Here is an 18,952-nt window from a genome sequence, read left to right as displayed (position 1 = left end):
CATCTGCAAACCCAACTCTATGCATTCCTCACTCTGTCTGTTGCCCATTCCCATTTTGAAGGCAAATCTGTATGCAGTAGTAACTCATTCAACCAACACTTACTATAAACCTGTACACACAGGGCCCAGAAAAGTGAACAAGATATGCACCTGCCCTCAAGGAGCACACGGTTTAGCAGGGCAGATATATAAAAATATATGAGGCGATAGAAGCTTAATGGAGATATAAATAACATGCCAGTATAACAACAACAATACAAAGTAACATTTATTAAGTGCTAACTACGGCTAAGCAATGGGCTAAGCACTTTAAAGTGGCACCTCTTTCAATCTTCACAATAACCTAGGAGTTTCATTAATACTATCCCCAGTTCACAGATGAAGAAACTGAGGCACAGGAGGGTGGGTATTCATTTTGCCCACAGTTACACATCTAGGAAGGGGCCAGGCTGGGACTGAAACCAGTGAGTGTGACTCCAGAGCCCACACTCTACTCACGATCCTCTACTAAATCCCAAGAATGCAAAAGATGGAGCAAACAAGACCTGGGAAGCCATCCTAGTAGGAGGTCACACTTAAGCTGGGTATTTCCACAGGCAGCAAAGGTGAGGAAGGATGAGCCGGATGCAGGAGCCATAAGTTGTAAAGGCAGGAAAGTGCCAAAAGGATAAATCTGGAGAAGAGTGAGAGGCTGGTATGGGGTGCCAGTGAGAAGAAGCTGGAGAGGGAGGCAGCAGCCGGGGCTTGCAGAGCCCTGTAAGCCACGCAAATGAGTTTGGACTTGATCCTAGGAGTAGCACCACTGGAAGGTTTTAAACAGGGGAATGACATCAACAGATGGGTATTTCTGAATGAAAGTTTGGATGCACGGTGGAAGCTGGATCAGAGGCAGGGAAAACAGTTGGGAGGCCCTGATAATAATCCAACAAAGAAAAGGACAGAGCCTGTGAACTAGGGCAGCAGCAGTACCACATGTGCACAGAAATGAGGCCCCTTTCCCCAGCCTGCCCTCTTACACAGCACATGGGTTTGTCTACAGCCAAACTCATCCAACAAGGGCTGCTGATTCCAGTAGGAAAAGACAGGCTAGACATGTGTCTTTGTAGACTGAAATAAAGGGCAACTTGACTGCAAGAAACAGGGATTCAGAAGCCCTTAAGTGAGTATGAAAACAGAGCCCGGGTAGTTGTTTTCTCTCTGTGGAATTTGTGTGCTGGAGCCAAGAAAATAAAGTACAGTACAGCGTGTGGGCTGCAGACGCCCACCTCCAAGCTGCATGGGCAGCACATGATTCCTCCACCAATCTACAGTTCCCAGCCCAACACAGAGATTTGAATGAGTCTGGAAGAGGGAGGAAAATCATTCCAAATTCTGCCCACTCCTTCCACCATCAGACCAGGTAGACCAGAGACCCTCCACCCTGTTCTGTCTTCTCTCTGATTACCGGTAGAAGTCAGTGAAAAGGCCTCAGCACAAAGAGCCTTGAGGCAGGGCAAACTGGCAAAGGGGAAAGAGGAAAAGATAGGGGATTTCTACTGCACCCATTAGACAGGCTCTCACAATCTCTCTTGAGTTTACTCCAAGACACATAAAATAAAATCCACACCCAAGAAAACCAAAAGTTCAACTTATCTTTCTAAACAGCTATTAAGAAATTCATCAGTAAGAGTCCAGCTGATAATTATAATGCAAACGATAATTACAGACAGCCAATTCTTAGTTTAAGAACTTGGGCCTTAGAAAAAAGACTAAAAAAAAGAAACACCTGACTGCAAGAACCAAGGGATTCAGAAGCCCTTATGTGAGTGTGAAATCAGAGCCTGGCTTGATTCTTTTCTCTCTGTGGAAGTTGTACTTGAGAATAAGATCAATCAGTTTTGTAACTTCGGGGTAAACAAGTAGAAACTCCTGAAATTACATGAAGTTACCAGTATATATGGGCAAAAGTTTTATTTTTCTGGGGGATGCAAGATCATTCTTAGTCAAATGTATAGCAAACATTCAGACACAGATGGTGGAACTTTGGGAGATTTTTTTCCTGCTTCTTTACATGGCTCCAAAATTTCTAATTTTCTATATTAAATACTTAAACTTCAATAAGCAAACGGGAAAACCACGTGAAGGAAAAACTATGGCCTCAAAAACCAAAATCTATTTTAAGAAAGTTCCTTTATAGGATATTAGAAACCTGTATAAATCACACAGACTTGTAAAATCCAACATTATTTCTTATAAACCAACAGAAATTACTGCACCAAACTAAGCCTTCAGCTTAAACAGACTCTGAAAGTGGTAGCAGTAATAGCTGCTACTGTGTGCCAGAACCTCTGCCGAGGGTTTATACACGTTATTTCACTCAATCCTTGTAACAACCACAGGAGGTAGATATTATTTCCATTTTACAAACTATAGAACTGGCATTTCAAAAGGTATTTGCATATGGCTGTGAGAGGCAGGGCTGGGATTTGAATCTTGGCCTAACTCTAGACCGCATGTCATTTCTCACAAATCCCTGTATAATTTAAACCTAACCCTAACTAATGACCTTGATAAAAGTATTCCCAAACAAGGCCTTGGTGCAAATTCTAAGGACAACTTAGTATGTAAGACCTAGCAAACAAGAACCAAGAGGGAGAAGATCTTGTCAAGCTCATTTGCCAAGATATCCTCAACACCTAACAAAGTGCTTGGCATATAACAAGCACTTAAAAAATACTTGTTGGAGGAAAAAGAAAAAAATGAAAAAAAGGGGCTTTCCTTTGATATCTCATAATTCCATGGATTCCAGTAATTCCTGAGGAGCAGAAACCAACAAAGGCTTGGTCATTCTTGCTCCTTTCCTTACCTCGACTACTCTGACAAAATAAAACAAAACATGAGCTCTATATGTCCTTCCATCTTCAAGGTCAGCCCAAGAGCCCTCCTCCTCTGCTTTTGCCAAGAGGCCCAGCCCAACCACCTCAGATTTGAATTTTCTTTTTTTTTAATATGAAATTTATCGTCAAATTGGTTTCCATACAACACCCAATACTCATCCCAACAGGTGTCCTCCTCAATGCCCATCACCCATTTTCCCCTCCCTCCCACCCCCCATCAACCCTCAGTTTATTCTCAGTTTTTAAGAGTCTCTTATGGTTTGCTTCCCTCCCTAACTCTTTTTTCCTTCCCCTCCCCCATGGTCTTAAGTTTCTCAGGATCCACGTAAGAGTGAAAACATATGGTATCTGTCTTTCTCTGTATGGCTTATTTCACTTAGCATAACACTCTCCAGTTCCATCCATGTTGCTACAAAAGCCCATATTTCATTCTTTCTCATTGCCAAGTAGTATTCCACTGTGTATATAAACCACAATTTCTTTATCTACTCATCAGTTGATGGACATGTAGGCTCTTTCCATAATTTGGTTATTGTTGAAAGCACTGCTGTAAACATTGGGGTACAAGTGCTCCTATGCATCAGCACTCCTGTATCCCTTGGGTAAATTCCTAGCAGTGCTATTGCTGGGTCATAGGGTAGATGTATTTTTAATTTTTTGAGGAACTCCACACTGTTTTCCAGAGTGGCTGCACCAGTTTGCATTCCCACCAACAGTGCAAGAGGGTTCCCATTTCTCCACATCCTCTCCAGCATCTATAGTCTCCTGATTTATTCATTTTCAGAAAATGTGTTAGTCGCACATCTTTCTAGCCTCTTCCACTTCTGCCTGTCATCTGTTACCATGCATGTCCTATTCTTCCAAAAAGAACATGATCCATTCAAGGGCAGATATTTGTTCATTCATTCATTCATTCATTCAACAAACACATATCAAGCAGTCCCTATGTGCCAAGCACTGTGCTGGACCAGAGGACACAACCATGAATAAGTTATGGCCCTTCCCTCATGGAGCTCAGTCCAGTGGGGAGAGACACAAGTAAACCAACAATTACGAAATGTGTTAAATACTAGAAAAGAGGGCTTAGCTTAAAGAGTTGTTAAACAGGGATTCCTGCACCCTGACCTGTATGCAAAATGAATAGTACACAGGAACCCGTATTTGCCACTGGGGAGAAGAGAATCCATTGTTTTCATCAGATTGATTCATCATGGTTAAGAACCACAGATCTAAAGTGAGATCTGGAGAAGGAGTCATGGTTAGTTAGGAGAGAAGGGAGTATGAGGGAAGAATCAATATTCCAGGCAAAGACAGTAGTAGTGTATGTAAAGGTCTGGAGGCAAGAAAGAACAGGACCTGTTCTGGGCCCACAAGAAGCTGAATGAGGCAAAAGCAAAGCAAAGAGAGGAATGGCGGGGGGGGGGGGGGGGGGGGGGAAGAGAGAGAGAGAGAGAGAGTAATGGGGAGTCAAGGCTGGAGACAGAAGCAGAATCTAGGCAAATGGAAGGCCTTGTGGGCCATGCCAAGGAGTTCAGACTGCATCCTGAAAGCAATGGAAAGCCTCTGACAGATTTTTTTTTTCTTTCAGCTATCAGGTTATGTTAACAAGGGATCAGACCAGGATCAAAATATTGATTCAAAGGACACTCTATGCTAGTTCAAATGGCGGAATGATTAAGCCAATTACTTTCTTTTAGTTTTTAGTATTACATAAATCTTAATTTAACTACGATCATTTCTGAAAATGATGTGCATTTAAACATGGCTTTCATGACACATGTCTTTTTTTAGTTTTACTTAAATCCAAGTTAGTTAACATATAGTGTAATAATGGTTTCAGTGCTCATCCCCACAAGTGTCCTCCTTAGTGCCCATCACCCATTTAGCCCATCCCCCAACCCAACACCCCTCCAGCAACCCTCAGTTTGTTCTCTGTATTTAAGAGTCTCTTATGGTTTGCCTCCCTCTCTATTTTTATCTTACTTTTCCTTCCCTTCCCCTATGTTCACCTGTTTTGTTTCTTAAACTCCACATATGAGTGAAATCATGTGTTATTTACCTTTCTCTGACTTATTTCACTTAGCATCATATACTTTAGTTCCATCCATGTTATTGTAAATGGCAAGATTTCATTCTTTTTGATGGCTGATCAATATCCCACCGTGCATATTACCATATCTTTGTTATCCATTCATCAGTTGATGGGCATTTGGGCTCTTTCCATAATTTGGCTATTGTTGATAGTGCTGCTATAAACATTGTGGTGCATGTGCCCCTTCAAAAGGCCCTGACAGATTTTAAGCAGGTGAGGGATGCATCAGACTGATTTTTTGGAAAGTCACTATAGCTACAGTGTAGAGAACAGGCTGGGGTTGAAGGAACAAAATAGGAGGCAGGTTGACTAGTATCAAAGCTGCTGCAGGAAATTAGGTGAAAGATGAGAGTGACCTGGACTAAAAGAATAGAGCTTAAATTTCTTTAAATCCTCAGGCCATACCTTAAGACCTTGTACCCAGACATCCCCAAGAACCACAGAGAGCCCAGGAAAGCAAGCAACCCCACATCTCTATCAAGTGATGATGGGGCATTAATACCCTGAGCCCACATATTCTTTAAAACCCAGTTCCTTTAACACCATAAGATGGGGCTGTTTTTAATGTACTCAGATGACTCGTAGGGACCCATATGGAGTGGAAATACTCTAGTACACAGAACCCATAGTAAAGGACAAAAAAAAAGAGAGAGAAAAAAACTGACTAGGCTATTTTGGTAAAATGTGCTTCCCTAGGGATGGAGGAGCTAGATGGGGAGGAAGCAGGGCAATCTAAAGTATTCCCTATTCACAGGACGAAGATGGGCAGAACATAGCACTGCTGGCCTCTCTAATCCCTGTGCTAAAGGAGTGCTGAGCAGTTTGAGTGACAGCCCATCCTGGATCTTCTTGCAAGCTGGCTGCCTCTCAACACTCTCCTCTGGGCACTCAGACCTCACTGTCACATTTATCTCGAGTTATTCTGTGCAGAACATGGTCAAGGAGCAGGGTTGATATCTGGGACATTTGGGCAATATGAACTCAGAGGACAAAAAAGTAAAAACACTTTAAGCCCGAATAAAAAGATCGTAATCACACCCCTCAAGTCAGAAGAACGTCATGAGTATTTCTTTTTCATTTTGGCCTTAAACATGCTGATAGAAATGGACTTAACAAGAGTCAGCTGATAAAATGAACAACTCAGACAACAAAAGATGTTGGTGAGGATGTGGAGAAAGGGGAACACTTTTGCACTGCTGGTAGGAATGCAAACTGGTGCAGCCACTCTGGAAAACAGTATGGAGGTCCCTCAAAAAATTAAACATAGAACTACCTTATGACCCAGCAATTGCACTACTAGGTATTTATTCAAAGGATACATGGGGCACATGCACACATAGTGTGCTGATTCATAGGGGCACATGCGCCCCAATGTTTATAGCAGCACTATCGACAATAGCCAAAGTATGGGAAGAGCCCAAATGTTCATCGATTGATGAATGGATAAAGAAGATGTGGCATACATATATGATGGAATATTACTTGGTAATAAGAAAGAATGAAAGCTTGCCATTTACAATAACATGGATGGAACTAGAATGTATTATGCTAAGCAAAATAAGTCAGAAAAAGACAAATATTATATGATTTCACTCATATGCAGAATTTAAGAAACAAAACAGATGAACATATGGGAAAGGAAGGCAAAATAAGATAACAGGGAGGCAAACCATATGAGACTCTTAAATACAGAGAACAAACAGAGTTGATGGAGGGAGGAGGGTCGGGAGAAGGGCTAAAGGGGTGATGAGTATTAAGGAGGATACCAGTTGGGATGAGCACTGGGTGATATATGTAAGTGATGAATCACTAAATTCTACTTCTGAAATCATTACTACACTATACATTAACTAACTTGGATTTAAAATTAAAAACAAAATAAAATAAATTATCTAAATTTTTGAAAGAAAAAAGAGTCAGCTGGGCCTTTTCATGATTAAGTTTATGAATTCTGAAGCTGAATCTGATAATTAGAACAAAATTTTACAATGTTACTCTTTAAACCTGCTTACCAAGGTTTAAGCCAAATCAAGGGGCCTCAAAAAACACACAAATCTCACAAAATGCCGATGGAAGCATAAGCTGGTCCAACTGTTCTAGGAAATGTGAATTTGTGGCATGTGTCTCAAATCTTCAACATGTGCATACCCCTATTCTAGGGGTCTATTCTAAGGAAATAATTATAACATAAATAAATATTAAGAAGCAAAGATACCCATGACAGTATTACTTATAATAGCACAATATTAGAAAGAATTAGAATTTCTAACCAAAATGGAAATCAATTTTTGACTTGGACATATATGATGGAATCTTACGAAGCCATTGAAATTATGACATAGATGTGATTTCACTGATGTGAAAATATACTGACCATAGACCAATGGTTTGATTAAGCAAATTTTCACTGAGCACCTACTACATGGAAGATCCAGGTAGGAAGTGGGGAGATAGCAGTGAATTAAGGTAGAGTTCTTAACTGACTGACCAGAGCAATCAGATATTGAGGAAGTAATGAAATAAGCAGTGATACTAAAGACAAGCATAACGTATGGTATCACAAGAGTAAATAACAAAAGAATTTAACCTAATCCAAGGGGATCATGGGAAAGTCTACCTGAGGAAGTGTTGCTTAAGCAGTAATGAGAGATGAATAGGAGTTAGACAGGCAAAGATGCAGGGGGAAGAACATCCCAGGAAGATGAACAGTAATTTTTTTTAAGTATACACATTACATCAACTATGTATATACAAAATGGCTCATTTATATTAAAATTTTATTTTGGTGGGTTTTTAAATTTTTTATTTTTTTAGGTATTTTTTATTTTTTTATTTTTTTAGAGAGAGCGAGCGAGCACAAACAAGGGAGTGGGGCAGAGGGAGAGAGAGAGAATCTCAAGCTACCAAGCTTCCATGCTCAGCACAGAGCCAGATATGGGGCTCGGTCCCACAACGCCAGGATCATGACCTGAGCCAAAAATCAAGAGTCAGATGCTCAACTGACGGAGCCACCCAGGTGCCCCTATATTAAAATTTTATGTCATATGTGTATATATTTATAAATATAAAATCTGAAAGGATATGAACTATAATCTTATCTAGATGATGTATTACATATATTTTTTTTTGTTTGTCCACATTCTCTAATTTCTTTTCTGCAATCAACATATGTGAGTAGTGTTTGAAAAGGTACATGGGTGAGTAGAAAGACAGACAGATATGGCTGGCTGGATGGCTGGATGGAAGGATGAAAGGATGGACAGTAACCAGATTCAACAGATGACTTGAGCTGGGCATCACATTAGACTGTTTCTTCTTGATTTTTTCCTCCCTTTATCGACTAGAATCCAACATCTGCTCCAGAAGTGTTCAGATTCTTTATGTTTCTAAAATCATCTTGTTCTTGCTTGGCCACTTGCACTACTCCAGAGGCAAGTTCATTAGCAACAAGTGGAGGCAACACTACAATTCATCGCAATTCCAAACAGATTTCTTCTCTCAATACTGGACTTTCCAAACCACATACACAAGAAAACAATGAATGGCAGAGCTACTTAGTGAAGTGGCAACCAAATAACTATTGCAAACAAAATGTATTATTTTTTTTAAATAGACAGATGAACGAGAGAGGTAAATAAAGACATAAAAACCTTGCTACTAGAGTTTGAAACTACTTCAAAGAGCATGCAGCTCAAAATTTCCAGGTAGTGAAATTCACTGGTGTTCACAACTACATTTTCCAGGCTGCTAATTCCTGACCCAAGGTTCAGGGTGATGGAAGAGAGGCTTGATCCACTTACCTGAGTTACAGCTCCTTCATACAATGAGCCAAGGGGGGGGGGGGGGGGCCCACATTGTGAGGAACTCTCAAAACACAATCACTAAGTCACCCCCAACTAGAACCACTCTTTCCCATGAGAGGCCACATACTATATTAGGAGAAGGGAAAGAGCCTACTCAGCAAAAACAGGGTGCCTGCACTCACCCATTCTTAGCAAGCCCACCTTCATTCTTTTTAAGCTTCATTTATTTACTGTCTCCTACTAAATACCATGCCCTGTGGTTGGCTCTGAGGATGCAGCAGTGACAAGACATGGCCCTCAAGTGCCCAAAGCTCATAATCAACTATGGAGACATTTCATTCATTCATTTAAAATACATTTGACTCTGGTCGTGTACCAGATGCTTAGGATATGGTAGCAAACAGGTCCAACAAGACTCCTGTCCTTAAGGAGCTTACAGTCTAGTGAGGAGAGACAGATTAAAAAAAAAAAAATCAACAACCAACAACAGGATTTTCAGGTAGGGATAAACGTTAGGAAAAACTATGTATTCAAGTTATGGGACAGAAGGGAACTTAGTGAGGAACCATGGCACAGGTGGTCAGAGGAGGCCCCTCTGGGGAGACACATGACATGTAATCTGCAGGATGAGAAGCCGCCGATACACAAGACATCACAGCACAGGCACTGAGGATGCCAGAAAACAGACAGCAACACAAGAGTGATAGTGACCACACTAACAAGCAGCAATGGGTACTTGGGGAACGTGGGGAAGGGACACCTGACCCAGCCTGAGGGTCTCAGCAGGCACAACTGGTCTTCAGTGAGCAGGGGAGGTGCTGTGAGGCACTACAGACAGGAAGCTCCGTGGGTTTCAAGGCATTCAGTCTCACATGTGAAATAGCTGGACAGGACTATTGGGCATATACAGGAAACAGGGACCCTCTAGAAAGTTTGCAAAGGTGCCAGATGGTGAAAATTCCTATCTTACTCTCCTCTCCCCTCCAAGCCCCGCCATCACTTCTCCCAAATCTCTTCCACACTCCTGTAAAGTCTCAAGAGGGTTTGCAGACCTTGCCTGGTAGGAATGGCCAGGGAAGGACAAGCTGGTCCAGCAATGGGCCAGGCATCAAGAAGCCAAGCTCCACTCATTTCCTATGTGATCTTGGGCAAGTCCCTCCCTTTTTGTCAGCCTCAGTGTTTCTCATCTGCAAAATGAAAGAACAGAGGTGTGGGGATAAGCCCAAGAGCCTACACTTCTAAAAGCTCCCCTACATGATTATGATGCATGCTGAAGTGTGAGAACTAATCAACTCTATGGTTCTACCTCTTTTTTCCTCATAGTAGACAAGGGGCTGCAAGCCTGGCTGGTTCTACCAAGTCCCCCATGGTGCAAAACATAGCATCTGATACACCGAAGCTCCTTACAGTGAGTGTCATAGCATTCTGTCTCCTGCCTCCCCTCAGGCCACCACCCAAAATATTCTCTCACTGGGGCTGCAGCCCCATAATCGTGGGTTATCATTAGCCCCTCGCCATACCTGTGAACATCGCACAGAAGTAGGGGCTGCAGGCTGCCAGGACCACACGGTGGGCTTCTATCTCGACATCTTCTGCCACAATCATCACGTCACACAACAGCTGTTTACTGTAAAACACCAGTGAGGGGACAGCATGGGTCACAGCACCAATGCCCACCCCCAGCCACACAAGGATATTTTTTCTCCCACCCAGATTCCACACCGCCACCATACAAGACTGTCGCAGACATTTGCCCTATCCCGAGTTAGGCAGGGGCATGAACTCATCGACTCTCCCAAATCTCTGATAAGCTGGGCTATTCATGCTTTCCTAAGGCGCACAGAGAGACCTAGCTACTCTGGCGCTGCAAATTCAGGGTTCTTTCATTTGTCTTCACATCTCTGCTCCTCAGCTCCTTCAGCTCTGACTGAGACAGAGGGACAGCAGCTCAGAGAGCAATGGGAAAATCCTGGGGCAGTCAGTCGAGGGACTGAGTGAATGCCAAGGAGCATGAGCATGCCACTGAGATGTGCTGCCCACGAAAACAAGCATTAACAATTCCCCAAGGGACCTAATACCTATGAAACACTGGCAAGAGGCCAGCCAGATCGGGACAACTCAAGTATTAATCTTCCCACCCAGATTTAACATTATCACCAAGAAGGCTGCTCCCTAAAGACCCTGTGCAAGCTCCAATCGCTGCAATTATTAAGGATACTGTAACTACCTTCAAAACAAACTACTTGTCATCCCCACTACACTGCAAGCTCTGAGAGGAACTTGTTTATTATATCTTAAACACCTGGCTGCAAGCCTAGCCTAAAGAAAGCCCTAAATTTTTACTGACTAAATAAACTTTGAAATGGGATCAATCCACACTCATAGACAGAATGAACATCAGACCACTTTGAAGGATAGAAAGGGCACCACAAAGTGTCAGTCTAAGGATTTTTCCTCCACCAGCCTTCCAATAGTAAGCATTTATTGAGTTACATATGCTAGGCACTGTTCTAAGCACTGTTTTATACATATTATTGCATTTAATCCTGTCTAAAACTCCATGAGGTATGGTTGTTATGTTGCATATTACAAAAAAGGAAAGTGAGGTCCAGAGAAATTAAGTAACTTTCTCAAAGTCACACAAAAAGGGAGCAGTGGAAAAAGGATGTGAATGCAGGCAGCCGAACCGCAGAACCCATCTTCCTAAAGTCTGTGGTATCCTGGTCACCACTAATCCCTCCTTCAGAGTGAAGCACTAGATGCGGAGGGAAGTCAGGACAAACTCATGTCAACTGTGATCCACTGGCAGTGGCTACTTAGCACACAATACTGGATTGAGAAGTTTGAATCATGATGGGATCCATTTAACAGGGTTGAGATGAAGAGAATGAGTCTGCCATTGGGGCACCCGGTGGCTCAGTCAGTTGAGTGGCTCAGGTCATGATCTCACCGCTCATGGGTTCGAGCCCCCCATCGGGCTCTGTGCCGACAGCTCAGAGCCTGGAGCCTGCTTCAGATTCTGGGTCTCCCTCTATCTCTGTTCCTCCCCTGCTCACACTCTGCCCCCCCACCTAAAATAAATAAAGATTTAAAAAAAATTTTTTTAATGAGTCTTCCATGATTGATCAATAGGAGATAAGCTACCTATTTGCCATCCCTGGAGTGACATATTAAACCTTTGCCAACTATTCAGACGTTAGTGCGGGATTGCTTATCAGAGAAAATAGAATCATAAAGCATGACAAGACTGGAGCTGTAAATGCGTTTAGAGTTCATCTGGTCTATGAAGCTCAGAGAGGTGCCACAGAAGGCAGAGTCTTGAATCTAGTTCTCACTCTGGATTGGTGCCATAATGCCCCACGATTGGCTCATACTTAGGAACACAAAATCGGAAGATAAGTTAGCCCCAATACTGAAAGGTGATCAGGAAAGTTTCAGCCTATGGAATAAAGTCCCTGTGAGGGGGCATCAGGGAAGGGTGACACCTCTGAGTGCCAAGAGGCAAAACCTGGGAATGGGACCTCACACTACAGTGGACAGCAGACTCTAAAGACAAATTTTATCAGAACAAACCAGCTCAGCTGGGAAGAGAACTGGCTCTGCCCCTAACTGGCTATGAGAACATGGACAAAGGATCTCACCAGTTTTCTCATCTTTTTTAGCTGCCTCGGGACATCCATCGTGGGGACCAAATGAGATTGCAGATGCCACCTGAGAACAGGCTAGTTTTTAGTCTGGACAAAATGGATTGTAAAAATGTAGTCACAACATGAACAGACTTATCTTGGACATTTTCATTTCACTTTCATTAACTATTTTAAAGAGAAAATGGAGTTATCACTACTCTTTAAAAGTACAAGTCATTTGTCAAATATACTTCAATTAAAAAGAACTGACCAAAAAAGTGTAATTTTGTTGTTGTTCTTGTAACCAGTATTTTAACAAGGAAAGCAAAATAGATGAGTCAGAAATGCTGAGCAAATGCTGAGCCAGGTGCTGAAAAGGCAAATGTCAGAATGGGATATCTTGCACAAACCCAGAGGAGCTGATAGTTCATGAACAAAGGAAAAGACACAAGAGGGAATGAGGTTTAAAGGTGGAGAATCCAGTTAAGCAAATACAGGAGAATAGTTCTGATGAGAAGTGTATCTCAAGGCTAGAGAAATCTAGGAAAGTGGCCCAGAAACTCACCCAAAACTCAATGTAGGCTTTCCCTGGGAATGGTAAAGCCTGTCTGCACACTGAGACATCTCTGTGTATCCACTCTATATAGAAGAGAGAAGCAGCAGCTCTAAAGCACTGCATGGCTGACAAGCATTTCTAATTTCATTTACTAGAAATCCTATAGGATTCTTTATTCCTGAGCTGTCACACACTACTCCAAAAAACAATCTCAACAAGAGAAAAACAGGGCTATCCACTTTGTGATAGCTATTCGGAAGGAGCTCAGGCTCTGGAATCAAACTGACCAGGGTTCATGTCCCCTGAGTATCAGAATTCAGATATGTTGTGAACAAGATAAAGAATAGTGCTAATAGTAAACATTCCGTGAACATTAATATTTCTTTCTCTTTTTTTCCCATAAAACATTTCATTTAGGATTAGCAGTTAAGTTAACCTTCCTAAGGCTAAATTTGAGCTGCATATCAGACATCTACGTGGGGTTTATCAAGTAGGCAAATGGATTCATAAGTCTTAATTTCAAAGGTGGGAGATGGTTAAGAGGTTGGAGGGAAGAGAAAGAGCCAGCTAAAGAAACAATAAAGTAACTAGTGAAATAGGAGGAAAACCCAAAACGTATGGTGTCTGAGAAGACAAGTGAAGAGAGGGCTACAAAAAGTAAGGAATGAGTAACTATACCAAATAAGGAAGATAAGATTAGGGAGGCTAGGTAGGGCAAGTAGGCAAGAAAGTGAAATAGAAAATGAAAATGAAATAGAACATGAAAATGGAAGACATGCAAATTGGAAAAGAAGAAATAAAACAATATTCACAGATGACATGATCTTATATATAGAAAATCCTATAAGAAATCCACTAAAAAAATATTAAAACAAATAAATGAGTTTAAGAAGGTTGCAAGGGTGCCTGGGTGGCTCAGTTGATTGAGCGTCCGACTCTTGATTTCAACTCAGGTCATGATCCCAGAATCATGGGATCAAGCCTTGCATCAGGCTCTGACTCTGTCTATGCTCTGAGCATAGAGCCTGCTTAAGATTCTCTCCCTCTGCCCTTCTCCCCTGCTTGTGCTCTCTCTCTCTCTCTAATAAAAAAATAATGTTGCAGAATACAAGATCAATATACAAAATTTACTGTGTTTCTATACACATGCAATGAACCAAAAAATGATATTAAGAAAAATTCCACTTAAAATAGCATCAAAAATAAACACTAAAGAATAAATTTAACAAAACAAGCATGAAACCTGTCCTCTAAAACTGTAAAACTCAGTTGAAAAAAAATCAAGAAAGACCTGAATAGACGGAAAGACTTCCAGTGTTCATGAATTGAAAAACTTAATTTTTTTTTTTTAATTTTTTTTTCAACGTTTTTTATTTATTTTTGGGACAGAGAGAGACAGAGCATGAACGGGGGAGGGGCAGAGAGAGAGGGAGACACAGAATCGGAAACAGGCTCCAGGCTCCAAGCCATCAGCCCAGAGCCTGACGCGGGGCTCAAACTCACGGACCGCGAGATCGTGACCTGGCTGAAGTCGGACGCTTAACCGACTGCGCCACCCAGGCGCCCCGAAAAACTTAATATTTTTAAGATGGCAATACTCCCCCAGGGGCGTCTCGGTGGCTCAGTGAGTTGAGCATGCAACTTCAGCTCAGGTCATGATTTCACAATTTCACAGTTCGTTAGTTTGAGCTCCGCATGAGGCTCGCTGCTGTCAGTGCAGGGCCTGCCTCAGATCCCCTGTCCCGTCCTCTCTCTTCCCCTCCCCTCCTCTCAAAAATAAATAAACATTAAAAAAAAAAAAAAAAAAGATGGCAATACCTTCCCAAATTGTTCTACAGTTTCAACCCAATTTCTATCAAACTCTCAGCTGGCTTCTTTGCAGAAACTGACAAGCGAAACCTAAAATTCATACAGAAATGCAAGGGACCTAGAATGGCCAAAACAATCTTGAAAAAGAAGAATAAGGTGAAGGATTCATGCTTCCCAATTTCAGAACTTACTACAAAGCTAAAGACAGCAGAGTAATAATATAACCCTAGATATATAGATCAATAGAATAGAATTGAGAATCCAGAAATATACCCTCCCAGTCAATTCATTTTTAAAAATTTTTTATCATTTATTTTTAAAATGTTTTTTATTGATGCATAATTGACATATAATGTTATATTACCTTCAGGAGTACAACATAGTGGTTTGACAATTCTACACATTACACAATGCTCACCATGATAAGTGTAGCTACCATCTGGCACCATACCACACTATTACATTATTGACTTTATTCTCTATGCTATACCTTCCATCTCCATGACTTATTTATTTTATAAATGGAAGTTTGTACCTCTTAATTCCCTTTCTCTATTTTGCCCATTTCTATTGCCCATTTTCTATTTTGCCCTTTTCTATTTTGCCACCACTCCTCTCCACTCTGGCAACCACCAGTTTGTTCTCTGAATTTAAGAGTTTGTGTCTGTTTTTTTGTTTGTTCATTCTTTTTTTTTTTTTTTTTTAGATTCCACATATAAGAGAAATTATATGGTATTTCTCTTTCTCTGTCGGATTTATTTCATTTAGCATAATACCCTCTAGGTCCATCCATGTTGTCACAAATGGCAAGATCTCTTTTTTTATGACTAATATTCCATATTTTATACACACACACACACACACACACACACACACACACACCTTCTTCTTCATCCATTTATCTATCAAAGGACACTTAAGTTGTTTCTGTATCTTGACTATTGTAAATAATGCTAGAATAAACATAGGGGTGCATATATATTTTCCAATTAGTGTTTCCATTTTCTTTGGGTAAATATCAGTAGTGGAATTACTGGGTTTCACGGTATTTCTATTTTTTTTTTTTAGTTTATTTATTTATTTTGAGAGAGACAGAGACTGGCACAAGTCAGGGAGGGGCAGAGAGAGATGGAGAGAGAGAGAATCCCAAGCATGCTCTGCAATGCAAACACAGAGCCCAATGTGGGACTCAAGCCTGCAAAGCCATGAGATCATGACCTGAGCTGAAACCAAGAGTCCAATACTTAACTGACTCAGCCACCCAGGTGTCCCCATGGGATTTCTATTTTTAATGTTTTGAGAAACCTCCATACTCTTTTCCACAGTGGTCACACCAATTTCTGTTCCCACTAACAGTGCATGAGGATTCCTTTTCTCCACATCCTCGCCAATACTTATTTCTTGTCTTTTTGATACTAGTCATTCTGACTAGTATAAGGTGATATCTCATTGTGGTTGTGAATTGCATTTCCCTGAAGATTAGTGAGGTTGAGCATCTTTTCATGTACCTGCTGGCCATGTGTATGTCTTCTTTGGAAAAATATATTCAGATTATGTGCCTCTTTTTAATCAGATTGTTTGTTTCCTGGTGTTAAGTTGTAGAAGTTCTTTATATCTTTTGGATACAACCCCCTTATCAGATATATCTTTTGCATATATCTTCTCTCACTCAGTAGAGTGCCTTTTTGTTTTGTTGATGATTTCTTTTGTGACACAAAACAGTCAACTGAGTTTTGACCAGGGTGCCAATATATTCAAATAGGGGAAAAATTGTCTTGCCACAAATGGTGCTCAGACAACTGGATATCCACGTACGAAAAAAACAAAGGACCCCCTACTTCACATAATATACAAAAATTAACTTGGAATAGATCAAAAAAATAAATATAAGAGCTAAAACTATAAAACTCTAAGAAGAAAACATAGGGGTATATCTTCATGACTTCAGATTAGGCAATGGTTTGTTATACAGGACACCAAAACACAAACAACAAAAGAAAAAAACAAATCAGACATCAAAATTTACAACTTTTGCACTTCCAAAGACACCATCAGGATATCAAAAAAGTGAAAAAAAAACAACCCGAACAAGGAAAGAAAAACTTTGCAAATCATGTATCTGATATGAAACTTGTATCTGGAATATATAAACAACTTGAACACTTTTAACTCAATAATAGACATATAACCCAATTTTAAAATGGACAAAGGATCTAAATAGACATTTCTCCAAGTAAGATATAGAAACGGTCAATGATCACATAAAAAGATGCTCAACATCATTAATGATCGGAGAAATACAAATCACAACCACAATGAGATATCACCTCAGACACCAGGATGGCTGTAATCAAAAACACAGATAATAACAAACACTGGCAAGGATATAAAGAAACTGGAACCTTCATACACTGCTGGTAGAAATGTCAAATGGTGCAGTGCTTTGGAAAACAGTCTGGCAGTTCCTCCAAAAGTTAAACATGTAGTTATCATGTGACCTAGCAACCCACTCTTAGGTATATATCCAAAAGAAATGAAAACATGCATCCACACAAAAATGTATACGTGAATGTTTATAGCAGCATTATTTATAACAGCCAAAGGGTATCAAATGTGGTACGTATACACGATGCAATATTATTCAGCAATAAAAAGGAATGAAATCCTGAGACATGCTACAACATGGATGAACCTTGAAAACATTATGCTGACAAAGAAGTCACAAAAGGCTTATTACATAATTCCAAAATAAGTAAATCTATAGAGACAGAAAGTACATTACTGAAGGGTGAGGGGTAGGGAAAACAATGGGACTATTGCTAACATACACAGGAATTTTTTGGAGGGGATGACGAAAATGTTTTAAAATCAGCTGTTAGTTGCACAACTCTGTGACTATACTATAAGCCATTGACACTTTAAATATGGCATATGAATTATATCTTTAAGGTTTTAAAATTTATTTATTTTGAGAGAGAATGTGCACGAGGCAGGGGCAGAAAGAGTGAGAGTGAGAGAGAGAGAGAGAGAGAGAGAGAGGGAATCTGAAGCAGGCTCCACACTGTCAGCACGGAGCCTGACATGGGGCTTCAGCTCATGAACTGCGAAATTATGACCTGAGCCAAAATCAAGAGCCGGACACTCAACCAAATGAGCTATCCAGGTACCCCATCACATGAATTATATCTTAATAAAGCTGTTACCAAAAAAAGAAAAACAGCAATGTACTAAGATGATTCATTACTATTAACAAAAGGCATAGTGGCAGATCATCTTTTAAAAAAAAAAAAAGGGGATGAGGGTAGAGAAATTTTAGGGATGGTGAAAGGGGAGGTTAAAACTGTCAAAACAGGATAGAAGAGACTATCTCTCCTTTTCAGGAATGATCTGGGGTACTATTTCAAAAGGGACCATATCCCCACTTGGTGGCCGGATGGTAAATCAGAAACCAAAGAGCCATTAGGAGTCTGCTGCCCAGAAGCAGCTGCTGGTAGGCTCAGAGCAGAGCGATAAAAGGCAAAAGGAAGAGGAAGGCTAGTTAGTTACCATGCCAACAGCCCATTCTCTACCATGAAGTAAAAAGAATAGGAAACTCGTGAATTGTGTGATTCATAAATTGCATAGAACATGTGTATGTGAACTAAAATAGCTTAAAATTGAAGGAGGAAAAATGTGAAAACAGCGCAAGAAATAACCCCAGGTCCCTGGAATATTATATAACATTTCATTAGCTTAGACCCTGGATGGCAAGCAAGATGCTTTACCAGGCCTTCATCAAAACAAAGTACGCCTCCCTCCAGTTCCTATTAAACTCACCCAGATCAGTAAAGCATCTCTTCAGGCTCCCTTTCTCTCCCTCACTCACCCATTCCACTCCAGTTTTAAAAATTAGCCATGCCAGGGCGCCTGGGTGGCGCAGTCGGTTAAGCGTCCGACTTCAGCCAGGTCACGATCTCGCGATCCATGAGTTCGAGCCCCGCGTCAGGCTCTGGGCTGATGGCTTGGAGCCTGGAGCCTGTTTCCGATTCTGTGTCTCCCTCTCTCTCTGCCCCTCCCCCGTTCATGCTCTGTCTCTCTCTGTCCCAAAAATAAATAAAAAACGTTGAAAAAGAAAATTTAAAAATTAGCCATGTCTTTAATACCTTAGAAATTAAAAAAAAATTTTTTTTTAATGTTTACTTATTTATTTT

General features: G+C 40.8%; 1 protein-coding gene across 5 annotated transcripts in view; it reads right to left on the bottom strand.

The window, feature by feature from the left end:
* The window catches only part of KLHL3 (kelch like family member 3), a 279,419-nt gene that overhangs the window by 75,970 nt on the left and 184,497 nt on the right, over positions 1-18,952 (bottom strand). For 4 of the 5 annotated variants that reach the window (XM_060636063.3, XM_060636062.3, XM_078450777.2 and 1 more), the window contains one exon: positions 10,292-10,398. The exons of the other annotated variant lie outside the window; for it this stretch is intronic. In XM_060636063.3, coding sequence (XP_060492046.1) covers positions 10,292-10,398 — 107 coding nt within the window. The remainder of the gene's footprint in view (positions 1-10,291; positions 10,399-18,952) is intronic. 5 annotated transcript variants of the gene reach the window in all.

Source organism: Panthera onca, chromosome A1 (assembly GCF_046562875.1).
Source record: "Panthera onca isolate mPanOnc1 chromosome A1, mPanOnc1 haplotype 2, whole genome shotgun sequence".
Lineage (NCBI taxonomy): Eukaryota > Metazoa > Chordata > Mammalia > Carnivora > Felidae > Panthera > Panthera onca.
Note: the sequence above shows the minus strand (reverse complement) of the source record. Positions and strands in the feature narration are given on the sequence as shown.